Genomic DNA, 15,740 nt, shown 5'->3' with positions numbered 1-15,740 from the left:
TTTTTAACTTGTATGAGCTTCGCTTTATAATACTTTTTACCTGTTAGGTAAGAATTGTAACCCAAATCCCTCTGTTAAGTTCCTTGATTATCCTCACTTTTATACATTTTTTATATCGTATGAGCATATTTTCTCTAATTTGTGCCTGTTCTTTTGTATACCAGGTCATTTTTGTATTTATATTCATTTGAGGAGCTATTTTTTTATGGGGAACATGAAAGCCACAGGCCTCTATACTTTTTTTAAAAAAAGTCATCAAAATCATTTTCAACTGCAGTTTTTCTTGTTTGACACTCATATATATAATGACTTTTCTGGAGACTAGAAATCTACTCTGTAGGAATCAGCATGGGTTTCGAAAAAGACGGTCGTGTGAAACCCAGCTTGCGCTATTCGTCCATGAGACTCAGAGGGCCATAGACTCGGGTTCACAGGTAGATGCCGTGTTTCTTGACTTCCGCAAGGTGTTCGATACAGTTCCCCATAGTCGTTTAATGAACAAAGTAAGAGCATATGCACTATCAGACCAATTGTGTGATTGGATTGAGGAGTTCCTAGATAACAGAATGCAGCATGTCATTCTCAATGGAGAGAAGTCTTCCGAAGTAAGAGTGATTTCAGGTGTGCCGCAGGGGAGTGTCATAGGACCGTTGCTATTCACAATATACATTAATGACCTGGTGGATGACATTGGAAGTTCACTGAGGCTTTTTGCAGATGATGCTGTGGTGTATCGAGAGGTTGTAACAATGGAAAATTGTACTGAAATGCAGGAGAATCTGCAGCGAATTGACGCATGGTGCAGGGAATGGCAATTGAATCCCAATGTAGACAAGTGTAATGTGCAGCGAATACATAGAAAGATAGATCCCTTATCATTTAGCTACAAAATAGCAGGTCAGCAACTGGAAGCAGTTAATTCCATAAATTATTTGGGAGTACGCATTAGGAGTGATTTAAAATGGAATGATCATATAAACTTGATCGTCGGTAAAGAAGATGCCAGACTGAGATTCATTGGAAGAATCCTAAGGAAATGCAATCTGAAAACAAAGGAAGTAGGTTACAGTACTCTTGTTTGCCCACTGCTTGAATACTGCTCAGCAGTGTGGGATCCGTACCAGATAGGGTTGATAGAAGAGACAGAGGAGATCCAACGGAGAGGAGCGTGCTTCGTTACAGGATCATTTAGTAATCGCGAAAGCGTTACGGAGATGATAGATAAACTCCAGTGGAAGACTCTGCAGGAGAGATGCTCAGTAGCTCGGTATGGGCTTTTGTTAAAGTTTTGAGAACATACCTTCACCGAAGAGTCAAGCAGTATATTGCTCCCTCCTACGTATATCTCGTGAAGAGACCATGAGGATAAAATCAGAGAGATTAGAGCCCACACAGAAGCATACCGACAATCCTTCTTTCCATGAACAATACAAGACTGGAATAGAAGGGAGAACCGATAGAGGTACTCAGGGTACCCTCTGCCACACACCGTCAAGTGGCTTGCGGAGTATGGATGTAGATGTAGAGATGTGGATATAGAGTCCCAGTTTGCATTCTTTAACTTGGCACTAAATGACATAATGTGTCCCTCTCTCTGCCCTCTTACCCATGCCACACTAGATTCATTTGAATAGGTTGGTTGCTTATTATAAAATGTTAAAAACAGTGGAACATGATCTGCAAATACTCCATTGGACAGGCTAGCCACATATTCCTCTCTGGCTAAGTTAACAATAATATTGTCCAGACTGCATCATCATGAATAGGACACTTGTTCATGCAGTGTAAGTTTAAAGATCTTAAAATGTTAAAAAAAATATACTGGGGTCTTGCAGTAATAAAATCTCCCCATATCTGTGGAGATTTTTGTTTTAAACTTATAATGTCTCTTAATCACATTCAGTTTCTCTAGTATGACAATATGGCCTACAAAATAAAAAGCCTTAGAAAGGTCATAAAAAATTCCAACACATTTAGTCAGAATATGATTTTCCTTTTTATACATTGATACAAAACAAAAAATAAAATCAACTTCCAGGTACTTCACAGCTTTTGAGGACAAAAGTGGAGTTTTGAATCTAAAGTGAGAGTATTTTGATGAGATATGTACAGAGCATATTTTGAGGTTGTACATAATTAGGTATATCAAACAGAATGATCTCCTGTGTGCCAAACATCATGAACTCCATAAACATTTATCCATGGAAAACCAACTCACACATTTCTGAAGTGACATCCTGAAAGCCATCGGTCAACGCAATCGTGTAGACACGGTATGCCTAGATTTCTGAAAAGTGTTTGACATGATGCCACACTCACATTTATAAACAGAAGGAAAGTTATGTGGGGTATTTGTGACTCTACTGCAGGTTTCTAGTAGGGAGGATGCTGGGTTTTAATTTGGGTGGAGAGCCACAACAGATGTAGAAACAACTTGTGACATTCCCTGGAGTAGTCTACTGGAACCTTTCCTGTTCATGTTGTATATTGATGATGTGGCAGACAGTATTAACTCTTTCACTGCTACAGATAAGCTCTTTGCATTCCAGGCTGAAGCTGCTTTTGTTGTAGCTGTACTGCTTGTCAAACACTGGTGCCTGTGCCAAGAGACAGCATTCTGGCTGATATGAAACACTTATCACCCAATTTTTCAAAAACTATTAAGTAAAAAAGTTTCTTCAATCAATAAAGAACTGAATTTTGTTTCATTAGCCATAAAACTTATTGCACCTCACCAAATTAGCTAAAAGATTACAAAAAAATTTAAAGAGTTCACAGAGCTAGAAACAAATTGCATAAACTATGTATATGGTTGATTTTAGCTCATATACTTTGCTTTAAATGTACAGAAACATAGATAAGATATTAAAATTTTATTTAAAATTGGGAGCAAATGAGTATCTCATTTTGTTCTCAAGTTATTTGGTTTTCTGTTTGAAGACAGTTGCTTGCAGCACGTCCATTCATGTCCTTATGCCTCAGGAAACATGTAGTCATAACAGTCATCATACCTCATAGACAATTCCAGATAACAAAATGAGGTTTTCTGCAAATAATAGTTCACAATGAGACACATATGTTGTTTGATAAATGCTTGAAACTTTTTTATGCACCAAGATATAGAAGTAACTCATCTGCAGTGGTGATTGGTTGGCAGCTCAGCGTGCTCTCTGAAACAGATCCAAAAATATTCAGGCAGATCTTGTGAATATTCTGAAGTGTGCAAAGATTGGCAGTTTGGTTTAACTATACAAAAATTTAAAATTACACTCTTTACAAAATGCAGAAAAGTAGTATCCAATGATTACAACGTAACTGAGTTTTGCTTGGAATCAATAAACTCACACAAACTCTTGGGAGTAGAAATTTGTATGGATATGAAATGGAGTGATCATCCAAGCTTAGTCATAGGTACAGTAGGTGGCAGAGTTTTGTTCATTGATAGGATATTGGGAAAATATTGTGAGTTGATTCAGTGAGACTGCTTACAGAACACTTCTGTTTCCCATCATAGGATAGAATGGTCACAGGTTTGATTGTTTCATCGAAGAGTATCATAGAAATGCAGAAAAACCTGAATTGGCTGATGCTTTAAGATAAATTCCAACTATTCTAGGGGTGCCTGCTTACATATTTTGAAGAACCATTATTATGCAAAGAATCTAGGAATACATTACAGCCCCTTGCATATTCCATACATAGGAACCAAAGAGACAAGATTAGACTAATTACAGCATGCACAGTGATGTTTAAAAATCATTCATCCATGCCATATGTGGCTGGAACAGGAAGAAACCCTAACATGTAAAACAATGTTAAGTATTGTCTGCCATGCACCTCAGTGGTTTGCAGAGTATATATGTAGATGTACATGTAATTATATGTAACAAGTAAGTTCTGTGAATGTTTTTGTTTTATATATGGGTACAGCTAGGATGCTAGATAAGTGAGACCTGATGTTGTGATTATGATGACAGGTACTTGATCTCTGATGAGAGGCATTGGGCTGCATGCACAATGAGGAGGCAATTAAGTTGACATAGCAGATGGCAGTTACGCAACTTGTCTAGTTGCAACCATCCTGACTGGGCACTGCAGCACTGACTTGATGAAATAGATGGATGTTGCAGATTTAATGCACACAACCATTCATACTTTGTTCTAATCATTGGTAGAGTTTTCACTTATCATGACATACTGGATTACACACTGTAGTGGAGGTTTGGTAGAAAAAATGATTGCACAAGTGTATGTTTCACATCCTGTGAAAATATTTTCTGAAACTGTGATAATGATAGAAGCTCAAGAAATGAATTAAAATTTGTGCCACAGCCAGGACCTGAACCTGGTTCTCCTTACTTACCAGGAAGGTGTGCTACCCATTACACCACTGCAGTGATATAGCTAACATCGCTCTATATGGAATACCCTAGTACAATGCCCACCTCAACACAAACCTAAATTCATGCCTTGGGCTTATTTTCTCCTCCTTAGATTGTAACTATTTCTGAAGCTCTCCGGTACTGGAATAGCACCCTAATGTTGAATGTAATGTGGAAATCCTGCCTGTACCTCAGGTGTAGGTACAAGCAGGATTTCCCCATTACGTCCAATACTGCTGTGCTATTCCAATATCAGAGAACCTTGGAAATTGTGATGATCTAAGTAAGGGAAAATAAGCATAAGATGTGAATTGAGGGTTGCGTTGGGGAGGGCATTGGGCTAGGGTAGTCTGTGCAGCTGTGTTAGTTGTTCTGCTGTGATGGTGTAATGGCTGAACCTATGGGTACTCTAAGAGTCATCAGTCTTTCATTAATTGAGACAGGTGTAAGTCGAAGATCTTTCACTATTTTTGTTTTTACGGGAAATCCTGCACCATGGATGCTTGGTTCTCCTGCATCATTTCCCTTCCAGAAGATGGTGTACCCTGAACGTACCTCACTAATGTGTCCCTCACCTGAGAGTCTTGTCTCACTCAAGGCAGCTATGTCTATAGCTAGCCAGTCTAGTTCTTGGGTGATAAGAGTGGTTCTTCTCTCTGGCCTGTAATTGTTCACGTCCAGGAGGGTCCTGACATTCCATGTCCCTATTGTCATAATCATTTCATTCTTCTTTTGTTTACGTCCGCAGTATGAGTGACCTACTGGGTGCGGATTCCCAGCCCGGTCCAAGTGTGACTTCTGATGTTTAGCCCACATTTTATAGGGCCTTCCCCATTCAGGGTGGGCAGCGATCATCCTAAATAGGCCTGCCCAGTTGCAGATGCAGGACCAGATTCCCGAGTAGTCACACGGGTTCTCAGGAAGGCGACCATCACACACCTGCTGCCAATGTACAGGTCCGGACTAGTAGCTTCCAGCCTCACTCGGAGCCTACTACCATCGTCCTTATCCCATCGCCATTGGTCTTTAGAGAAAATGACAGGAGAAATAGCCATTTGCGTGAATTTGTTTAAGATGGATTACAGCTTGCGAGGAAGTGACCCACACACTATGATTCTGGAACAATTCATCATGGCACATATGTATGTGACATGTGACTTCAGGTACCAGAACTGCAACGAACTGCCATGAGCTCAGAGATGGCTGAGCGGCATCTTTACAGGCAGTGGCATGACCTCTTCCACCTCCATGATCGTTGAGAACCTGGGATATAAGATTCTTCTTCCGCTCGCTTCGCCGTTGGGCTTGCCTAACCGCTATAAGACCACATGGATGCACCCATCCTCCAAACATTGGCATCTTATAGACTACGATATTACTCAACAGCATGACAAGAAAGACATTCTCATCACAAAAGCAGCATTAAACATCGATGAGTGCTGGACTGACCATAGACTTTTAGTCAGACGCTTGAGAGTACCAAAGTATCGCAAGCCACAATCCTACTTCTCAAACCCACCACGCAGAAAATTCAACATAAGCAACCTGAACACTTCCAAGACATGCTGTCTGAACAACTTAACAAAGCTCCAGCAACCACAGATGATGGCGAACAAGAATGGACCACATTAAAGAACATCATCAAAGAAACTGCTGAGAATGTTGTTGGTTATAGTGCACAGAAAAGAAGTGACTGGTTTGATGACAACCATGGAGAAATCCAAGCCATCATTAATGCAAAATGGGATGCTTACCTATCCCTTGCTCAAGATCCGTCCTGCACAGGAAAGAAAGCACACTTTCAAGAACTCAAGCAGAAATGTCAAAGTGAAATACGAGCAATCAAGAGCAAATGGTGGCAACAGAAAGCCACAGAACTCCAAAATCTTTCCGATGCAAGGAACCTGCGTGGCTTCTACGCTGGTATTAAAGAGCTGTATGGACCTATATGCTCCTCATCAGGAACACTGAAAGCTGCTGACAACTCCACCATTCTTACTGAAAGTCAGGACATCTTAAATAATTGGAAAGAGCACTTCAGCTCACTGTTAAACCACCCTTCTACTGCCACTGGAGATTTTCTCAAAAATGTCCCACAGCACCCTCCACAACCCTGGATGGCTGATCCTCCAACTTTTCAAGAATTTTGCAAGGCACTCAAGAGTGTGAAACCTGGGAAGGCTCCTGGACCTGACAGCATCCCGATGGAGTTTATTGAGGGTTGCGGCTTGCCTCTAAAAACTAGACTCTTCTCACTCATTCTGTTAATGTGGGAAACCTGCAAGGTACCAGCTGACTTGAAGATCTCCACAATTGTCACCATCTTCAAGAAGCGCCTGTGGTAACTACCGGGGAATATCTCTACTTTCTGTCACTGGCAAAATTTTTGCAAGAATCCTTTTAAATCGCCTCCAGTTACTTTCAGAGAGTATACTACCTGAGTCTCAATGCAGGTTTCGACCTTCAAGAGGGACAATTGACATGATTTTCTGTGCACAATTAGTACAGGAGAAGTGCAGAGAACAGCAAAAGCCTGTACTACTTGTTTTCTACGATCTAGAAAAGGCCTTTGATACAGTTCCCAGAGAAGCCATGTGGATAGTCTTAAAACGCTTCAGATGCCCTGAACATTTTGTTGACTTGTTTGAAGCTCTCCACAATGATATGACTGGACAGGTCCTCTGCCAGAATGAAACAACTGGTGAATTCCCAATAACAAGTGGGCTTAAACAAGGATGCATTCTTGCACCAACATTATTTGCATTGCATCTGGCAGCTATGCTTTACGAGACATCCGTAAACAATGCAGGAATAGAACTAAAGTACAGGTTTGATGGAGGATTATCCAACCAGTCCAGACTCCATTCAAAAAGGTTCACCAGTACCAGTCGTGTGACAGAGCTGCAGTACACTGATGACAATGCTTCTCCAGCTCATTCACCTGCAGAGTTGCAACTGTCAGTTGATTCCTACAGCAGGGCGTACGAACGATTTGGCCTCTCCATCAATATTCCAAAGACAAAGGTGATGGCGCATCCAACTACTGGCTCCTCCATTCCTGATTTCAGCATATCCATTTATGATACACCCCTGGAACAAGTGGACCATGTCCTCTACCCAGGAAGCATACTGTCATCTAACTGCTCATCTGGAAAAGATGTGGAGAATAGATTACGTGCTGCCCATGCAGCATATGGACATCTTACAAAGCATGTCTTCCTGAATAAATATCTAACACTGTACACCAAACTGATGGTGTACAAAGCTGTAGTCATTTCCACCCTGCTATATGGTTGCAAAACCTGGACATTATATTGCTGTGATCTGAAGAAACTAGAACACTTCAACCAACAGAAGCTAAGATATATCATGAACCTGAAATGGGATGACTTCATATCCAACACAGCTGTTCTTGAGAAAACAAAAATGTATAGCATGGAAGCTCTTATCATTGGGCATCAACTCAGATGGGTTGGACACGTCCAGCGGATGAAACATGACAGACTTCCGCGCCAAATGCTGTACAGCAAAGTGAGCACAGGTAAAAGGCCAAGAGGTGCCCCTCTCAAACGTTATAAGGATCAGTACAAGAAAAATTTTAAAAACTTGAACATCAATCCGAGTAACTGGTCCACATTAGTAGAAGATCGAAGTCGCTGGCACTCAGTTACCTCAAATGCTCTTCAAAACTTTGGGCTAGAACGTCGAAGAGTGGAGAATGACAAACACCAGAGACATAAACTCCTCCAGGCTCAGCCACGTCCTCCACCTTCCATCAGCTGTAATGTCTGTGGCTGCCTGTTCCACGCTAGGATTGGATTGCTAAGCCATCAACGACACTTCCACACCTGAACTGTGACAAAGGAAATCTCAGGAGAGAAATGAAAATTTGGATACGAGTATCAGCCTACTACTGACTACTACTGTAATGGCTAACACATCTGTCTTCTAAACATGGAGACATGGGTTCAAGTCCAGTCGAGGCATAAATGAGCTGCTATCAGTATTGTAAATAAAGATGAGACTCAAATGTCTTATTGCTCCCAGGATGACTTTTTGTTCTCACAGATGTTTCCTGTTGCAATCGCAGGTGGAGTGAGGGAGAAATGAAAAACAGCTGTCTATATACCTCCATATGAGCTCTTATTTTCTTTATCTTGCCTTTGTAGTTCTTATGCAAAATGCACGTTCATGGCAGTAGAATCATATTACAGTCAGGCACAAATGCCAGTTCTCTAAGTCTTCTCTATAGTGTTTCATGAAAAGAATGTCTTCTTACCTCCAAGGGTCTCCATTTGAGTTCTCGAAGCAACTCCATAATACTCTCATCTTGACTGAATCTAACTGTAACAAATCTAGCAGCATGCCTCTGAACTGTCTAAATGTATTCCTTTAATCCTACCAGGTGGTGATCCCAAACACTTGAGGAGTACTCAAGAATAGGTCACACTAGTGTTCTATACATAGTCTCCTTTATAGATGAGCTACACTTTTCTAGAATTCTCCCAATAAACCGACGTTGAACATTCATCTTCCCTACTGCCAACCTAATGTACTCATTCCATTCTGTATTACTTTGCAATGTATAATCAATGTACCGTGTCAAGCTGCACATCACTAAAACCATATTTGAACATTACAGGACTACTTTTCTTACTCATCTGCAATTAACTTATATTTTTATACATTTAGAGTGAGCTGTAATCCATCAGACCAAATAACAATTCTATATAAATTACCCTTTATCCTCCTACATTCACTCAATGATGACCTTTTACCATACACTACAGCATCAGCAGCAGGAGTCGCAGATTGCTGCTCACACTGTCTGTCATTTGTTATGTATATAGAGAACAAGAGCAGTACAATCGGACTTCCCTTGGGAGAACTCCTGGCAGTACTGCACCCTTGTCTCTGATGAACATTCGCCATCCAGTGCAACATATACTGTCTTCTATTACTTAAGAAGTCTTGAAACTACTCACATTCCTGAGAACCTGTTCTATATGCTTGGACCTTTGTTAACATCTGCAGTGTGGACTGTGACAAACACTTTCTGGAAATCTAGGAATATGGAATCTTCCTGTTGCCCTTCATCCATGGTTTGAGAATATTGTGAAAAGGGCAAGTTGAGTTTCACACAAGCAGTGCTTCCTAAATCCCTGCTTATTTGTTGAAAGAAGTTTTTCAGACTCCACAAAACTTATTATAGGCTATTCAAACTTAGGATATGCTCAAAAATTCTGGACAAACAAATATTAAAGATATTGGCTCGTAACTTTGTGGGTCTGTGCTTTTGTCCTACAGGAGTCACCTACAATTTTTTCCAGTCACTTGGCACTTTCCACTAGGTGAGAGATTCACGATAAACTAAGCTAGGTAAGGGGCCAATACCAAAGAGTATTCTCTGTAAAATCAAACTGGAATGCCATCTGGACCTCATGGGTTATTTATTTTCAACTCTTTTAATTGCTTCTCAATGCCGGGGATTACTATGTTTGTGTCCTCCATATAAGAGCCTGTGAGACAGTAAAACAATGGTACATCTGTACAATCCTCCTGTGTGAATATTTTAAACATGAAATTTAAAACTTCTGCTTTCTTTTTGCTGTCTTCTTCTGCCACACTAGATTGGCTGATGAGTGACAGAACAGATGCTTTTTGATCTGCTTAGTGTTTGTACATAGGGCCATGATTTTCTTGGGTTCTTGGTAAGATCTGTTGCTATAGTGACAGTGAAAATTGTTGTATGCTTTGCATATTAATATTTTTATAGACAGCTGAATTTCTGCTAAATTCTGCCAGTGTACATTTCTGCATTCTTTGTTGAATTGAGAAAGTAACAATCTGTTTCCTCACTATTTTCCAGATTTTGATATTAAACAATGACGGGTCTGTTCTGTCCTTAATCCACTTACTCAGTCTGTCCTTAATCCACTTACTCAGCACCTACTTCACCAAAATTTGTTTTACAGTTTACTTGTTCTCTTCTCATGTTGATGAATTCAGGCCACTGTTAGATCCAAATGCTGTAAAAATCTGGATGCTGCATTATACAACTATCCAGACAAATTGAGACACACAGTGAGGATCCTTTAAAACTCTTGTCAGATGCCAATAACATAACATCACACAAATATTCAACATCTCCATGTCTTTCACAGTGATCACTCAACTCCTGTCACAGTTCATATCCGGTGTGTACCCTACAAGGCCTGGTAACAACACTAAACATGAACAACACTCATGAACTCTGGTGACCATTATGCCTGTCACAGAGAATTCCATCTCTTATCCTTTACTTATCTGTCGATGGTGTCAATGTGTTTGACATTACATTAATACCCAATGATGTCTTCTGGGTGTGTAACTTTTTTTGTCTAACAGTGTATATTACTGTCTTTAAAGGGAGAGGAGAAGATAATAATGATACAATCAAAAATTCGGAGTGAAAGAATCTTATAGGACTGAAAATATCGAGGATAAAGAAGAAAATATATAAATATAGTTATAATAGAAGGAAACATTCCACGAAGGAAAAATATACCTAAAAACAAAGATGATGTGACTTACCAAATGAAAGTGCTGGCAGGTCGTTCGTTTGTATGTTTGTGTTCGTTTGTGTGTCTATCGACCTGCCAGCACTTTCATTTGGTAAGTCACATCATCTTTGTTTTTAGGTATAAAATATATATATATATATATATGGTTATAATAGAAGGAAACATTCCATGAAGGAAAAATATACCTAAAAACAAAGATGATGTGACTTACCAAATGAAAGTGCTGGCAGGTCGACAGACACACAAACAAACACAAACATACACACAAAATTCAAGCTTTCGCAACAAACTGTTGCCTCATCAGGAAAGAGGGAAGGAGAGGGAAAGACGAAAGGATGTGGGTTTTAAGGGAGAGGGTAAGGAGTCATTCCAGTCCCGGGAGCGGAAAGACTTACCTTAGGGGGAAAAAAGGACGGGTATACACTCACACACACACACACATATCCATCCACACATATACAGACACAAGCAGACATATTTAAAGACCTTTTTTGTGAAGGATTAGGTGGGTGAGGGCAATGGATTGTTCAGTTTGGAACTGGTATAGGGACTGATGGAAAGAAGGGTTGCAGCCAGAGATGGGAACTTTAAGTGTGAGGCCTTTGGGGGTTATGCCAAATGTCAGACAAGCCTGAGAAAATAAAATATGTGAGCGTAATCTGGCTAGGGTGAAGGCATGTTTGCGGAGGGAATGTAAATAAAACTTAATGGGGTCATTGTGGGGGTGTTGTGAGGGTGACATGGTGTTAGAAGGTGGAAAGTTTAACATGAGGTTGAAATGAAAAAGAAAGATAGAAATATATGGGGAGAGATAAAGGTGAACTAGAAAGCAATTGGAGATCTGGTATGAAAAAAGGCGAAAAAGTGTTGGTTAAGTTGATCCTGTGGTGAACTTGGGTTGGTAGACAGCAATGTGCATAAAGGTTAGGTGGTTGTGTTGCCGATAAATCACGTTAAAGGACGGAGAAATTTGGGAAAATTTCGAGAAAATTTCGAAAAAACGTATTAAAGGAGTGGTGTTGTGGTGAAAGATTACGAAAATGGGGCTAACATGTCTGCTTGTGTCTGTATATGTGTGGATGGATATGTGGATGTGTGCGAGTGTATACCCGTCCTTTTTTCCCCCTAAGGTAAGTCTTTCCGCTCCCAGGACTGGAATGACTCCTTACCCTCTCCCTTAAAACCCACATCCTTTCGTCTTTCCCTCTCCTTCCCTTTCCTGATGAGGCAACAGTTTGTTGCGAAAGCTTGAATTTTGTGTGTATGTTTGTGTTCGTTTGTGTGTCTGTCGACCTGCCAGCACTTTTATATATATATATATATATATATATATATATATATATATATATATATATATATATATATGATCCCATTCAGAAGGGAGAACTCCTAAAGGTTTTGTTCACTTTATTTTCTGTCTAGATGACTTAGCTTAATTTATAGGGAGCAGAGACCTCATGAAGGAGTAAATCAGTACTGCTGAAAATCATTACTGTTCACAACAACAGTTTGGCAATGAAAACGTGCATGGCCCCAAGTGAAGTACTGATATAATAATTTCAAGAAGGGATGAGAGAATTTTGTGGTGTTGTGGTGAAAGATTACGAAAATGGGGCTAACATGTCTGCTTGTGTCTGTATATGTGTGGATGGATATGTGGATGTGTGCGAGTGTATACCCGTCCTTTTTTCCCCCTAAGGTAAGTCTTTCCGCTCACAGGACTGGAATGACTCCTTACCCTCTCCCTTAAAACCCACATCCTTTCGTCTTTCCCTCTCCTTCCCTTTCCTGATGAGGCAACAGTTTGTTGCGAAAGCTTGAATTTTGTGTGTATGTTTGTGTTCGTTTGTGTGTCTGTCGACCTGCCAGCACTTTTTTTTATATATATATATATATATATATATATATATATATATATATATATATATATATATATATATATGATCCCATTCAGAAGGGAGAACTCCTAAAGGTTTTGTTCACTTTATTTTCTGTCTAGATGACTTAGCTTAATTTATAGGGAGCAGAGACCTCATGAAGGAGTAAATCAGTACTGCTGAAAATCATTACTGTTCACAACAACAGTTTGGCAATGAAAACGTGCATGGCCCCAAGTGAAGTACTGATATAATAATTTCAAGAAGGGATGAGAGAATTTTGAAAACATGTTCCACTTCTTCATTCATTCAGCAGCATCTCAGTGAAAAGCATCAAGACTATTTGTGACTTCATCAAATTTTATTGACACATAACTGTGCTTTAAATCTATTTGAAACTATCGGCTATGGAAGTGTGTATTCAATCATTTGAAAGGTGATGGAATTATGGAAAGTGTCAGCTCATTGGATGTCAATGATGCTGAATGAAGAGCAGAAACTGAAGTGACACATTTTTGGGTAAAATTGTCATGTGTGATGAGACTTGGATCCATCATTATGCCTCCAAATCAAATAGTGCCAATATGGTGTTTTGAACCTATAGATCCATTCTGCTGGTCCATTTCCACCAGGAATTATTGAACAATGCTACCTACTATTAGAATTTTTTTTGCAAGGTCTGAGATGCCTACCAACCAAAAAAAGACTTATCACCCTGTTAAGAACTGTGTTACTTCTCCATTGTAACAGGAGATACCACGCATAGCAATAAACCAACAAAAATGAGATGCCCTTCAACATCCATCACACAGCCTGTACCTGTCACTCTATAACATCCACATGTTTGGAACCTGTAAAAGGAAGGAAGACTGGTGTTTAACAACCTGTTGACAATTAACTCACAAGAGATGGAGCACATGCTCAGATTAGGGAAGAAAATCACCCAAGCCCTTTTAAAGGAACTGTCACAGCATTTTCCACAAGCAATTTAGGGAAATTGCAGAAAACCTAAATCTGGATGCTGGATGGGGATTTGAACCATCGTCCTCCTGCACATGATTTCAGTGTACTAATCACTGCATCATCTCACTTGCTTTTAAGGAAGCAGTTGGTGGAAATTGCTTCACAGTCAATGAGGGTGTACAACAGTTCACATGCAGTTTGTTTGAGACAGGTTCTCATCTTTTTTATTGGCATTAAAATCTGTTAGCCAATGGCAAAAGTTAAGAGCCATGAAGAAGAATCTTCTAGAACAGTAAGAAAAATGTGAGTGCGTTAACTGTGAATATTAAAAATAATATTACATAAAATTAATTTACAATGATGAGCCAAAACATTATGACCACCTGTTTCACTATGTGTTGTTCCAATTTTCAAACACAGTGCAACAGACATCCTGCTTGGCATGGATTCTACAAGTCCCTGACAGGATTCCAGAAGTATGTGGCACCAGATGTCTACGCTCAGGTGGTTTACGGGCATGCAGCTGGTGCCCAATATGTGTTCCAGTGGGTACAGATCAGGCACATTTGCTGGTCAAGACATCAATGTGAGTTCAATATAATGCCCCTCAGACCACTGCAATATGATTCTGACCTTGCAACCTGCTGGAAGATGTTATCGCTGTAAGGGGAGACTTCAGACATGAAGTGATGCAAGTGGTCTGCAGTACTATTCATGTATTTCACTGCTTTCATGATGTCTTCAGGTACCACCACAGATCCCATGGAAACCCAACTCAGTGTACCCCATAGCATAATTCTGTCCTTACTGGTCTGCATCTGTGGCGTGGTATGTGTTTTGTGCAGCCATTCATCTGGACGACGGCGTGTAAGGACCCAACCATTGACCTGGTATAACAAAAAAAAGTGACTCATTTGACAGGCAACCCATTTCTACTGATCCCTGGTGAAAACTCAGTTATTCTGTGACCACTGCATTCATAACTGATGGTGTCATTTGGTCACCTCAGGAACATGAAGGAGTTGTGTGATGTGGAGCTCCATGTTCAGCAATGGCCTTTGAACAGTGTGCTTTGTCATCAGATCTGCGACAGAATGCTGCCTATGCTGGATTACACAGTGTGGGATATTCCAACCTCTCCACTTTGTGATGGGACGTGGTTGTCCAATACAAGATGGCCATCTGTAAACCACTTTACATAGGCATTCACAACTGCAGTATGCCAACAGGCAAGCAGCTTTACCATTTCAAAGATTTTTATTTCCAGTCATAGCATCACAACAATGTGCCCTTTGTCAAAACTGCTTATATCAGTGGATTTGCACATTTGTGGCCTGTATCTTCACTATAATGAGTATCCACTTGTCTCTGCTCTACTTACATTCTTTCCTTACTGCATCATATGCCCAAATCACCACTGGAGGCATACAGTTTTGCAGTGAGCAGTGGTCATAATGTTTTGACTCATCAGTGTACATCTGATTGAGCCACACACGTTACTTTTTTCTATAAGTTGCAGTTGTCACAGAGGTAATTAAACCCTTCTCATTCTGAACAGGACCTGGTGCCTGATGGCTTTGCAGATCACCATGCTGTAATAAATGAAACAGACCCACTAGACATGTCAAATTCAGAATTCTGGTCATCATTCTCAAGCAGTGAAGAAGCATTACTCAACTGTGCAGGGCTTGTGCTCAATTTACCACTCACACCAAGTAGGCTCTGCAATGCTAGTGAATCTGAAGAGTCTCTCAACAAAGCAGGACTGCATAACACATTGACTTATATGTAAGTATCAAATATTATATTTCACTGAAAGCTATAATCATAGTGCTGGTACACTAGTCAGGGAATGCTATCACTATATTTCATTAATAAACTGAGACTTGGAAAACTTCAAAATTTGTTTTAAGAAAATAATAGTTTCAAATTTAGCTCACCAAAGCTGTTCCTAG

At 40.0% G+C, this 15,740-nt stretch overlaps 1 protein-coding gene across 1 annotated transcript in view; it reads left to right on the top strand.

Annotated features, from left to right (window-relative positions):
• The window catches only part of LOC126088444 (uncharacterized), a 267,276-nt gene that overhangs the window by 248,338 nt on the left and 3,198 nt on the right, over positions 1-15,740 (top strand). Inside the window, exon 9 of the mRNA XM_049906586.1 lies at positions 15,344-15,573. Coding sequence (XP_049762543.1) covers positions 15,344-15,573 — 230 coding nt within the window. The remainder of the gene's footprint in view (positions 1-15,343; positions 15,574-15,740) is intronic.

The sequence above is a fragment of the Schistocerca cancellata genome, chromosome 6 (genome assembly GCF_023864275.1).
Source record: "Schistocerca cancellata isolate TAMUIC-IGC-003103 chromosome 6, iqSchCanc2.1, whole genome shotgun sequence".
Taxonomy (NCBI): Eukaryota; Metazoa; Arthropoda; class Insecta; order Orthoptera; family Acrididae; genus Schistocerca; species Schistocerca cancellata.
The sequence above is the reverse complement of the archived record's forward strand: the minus strand, read 5'-3'. Positions and strand labels throughout refer to the sequence as shown.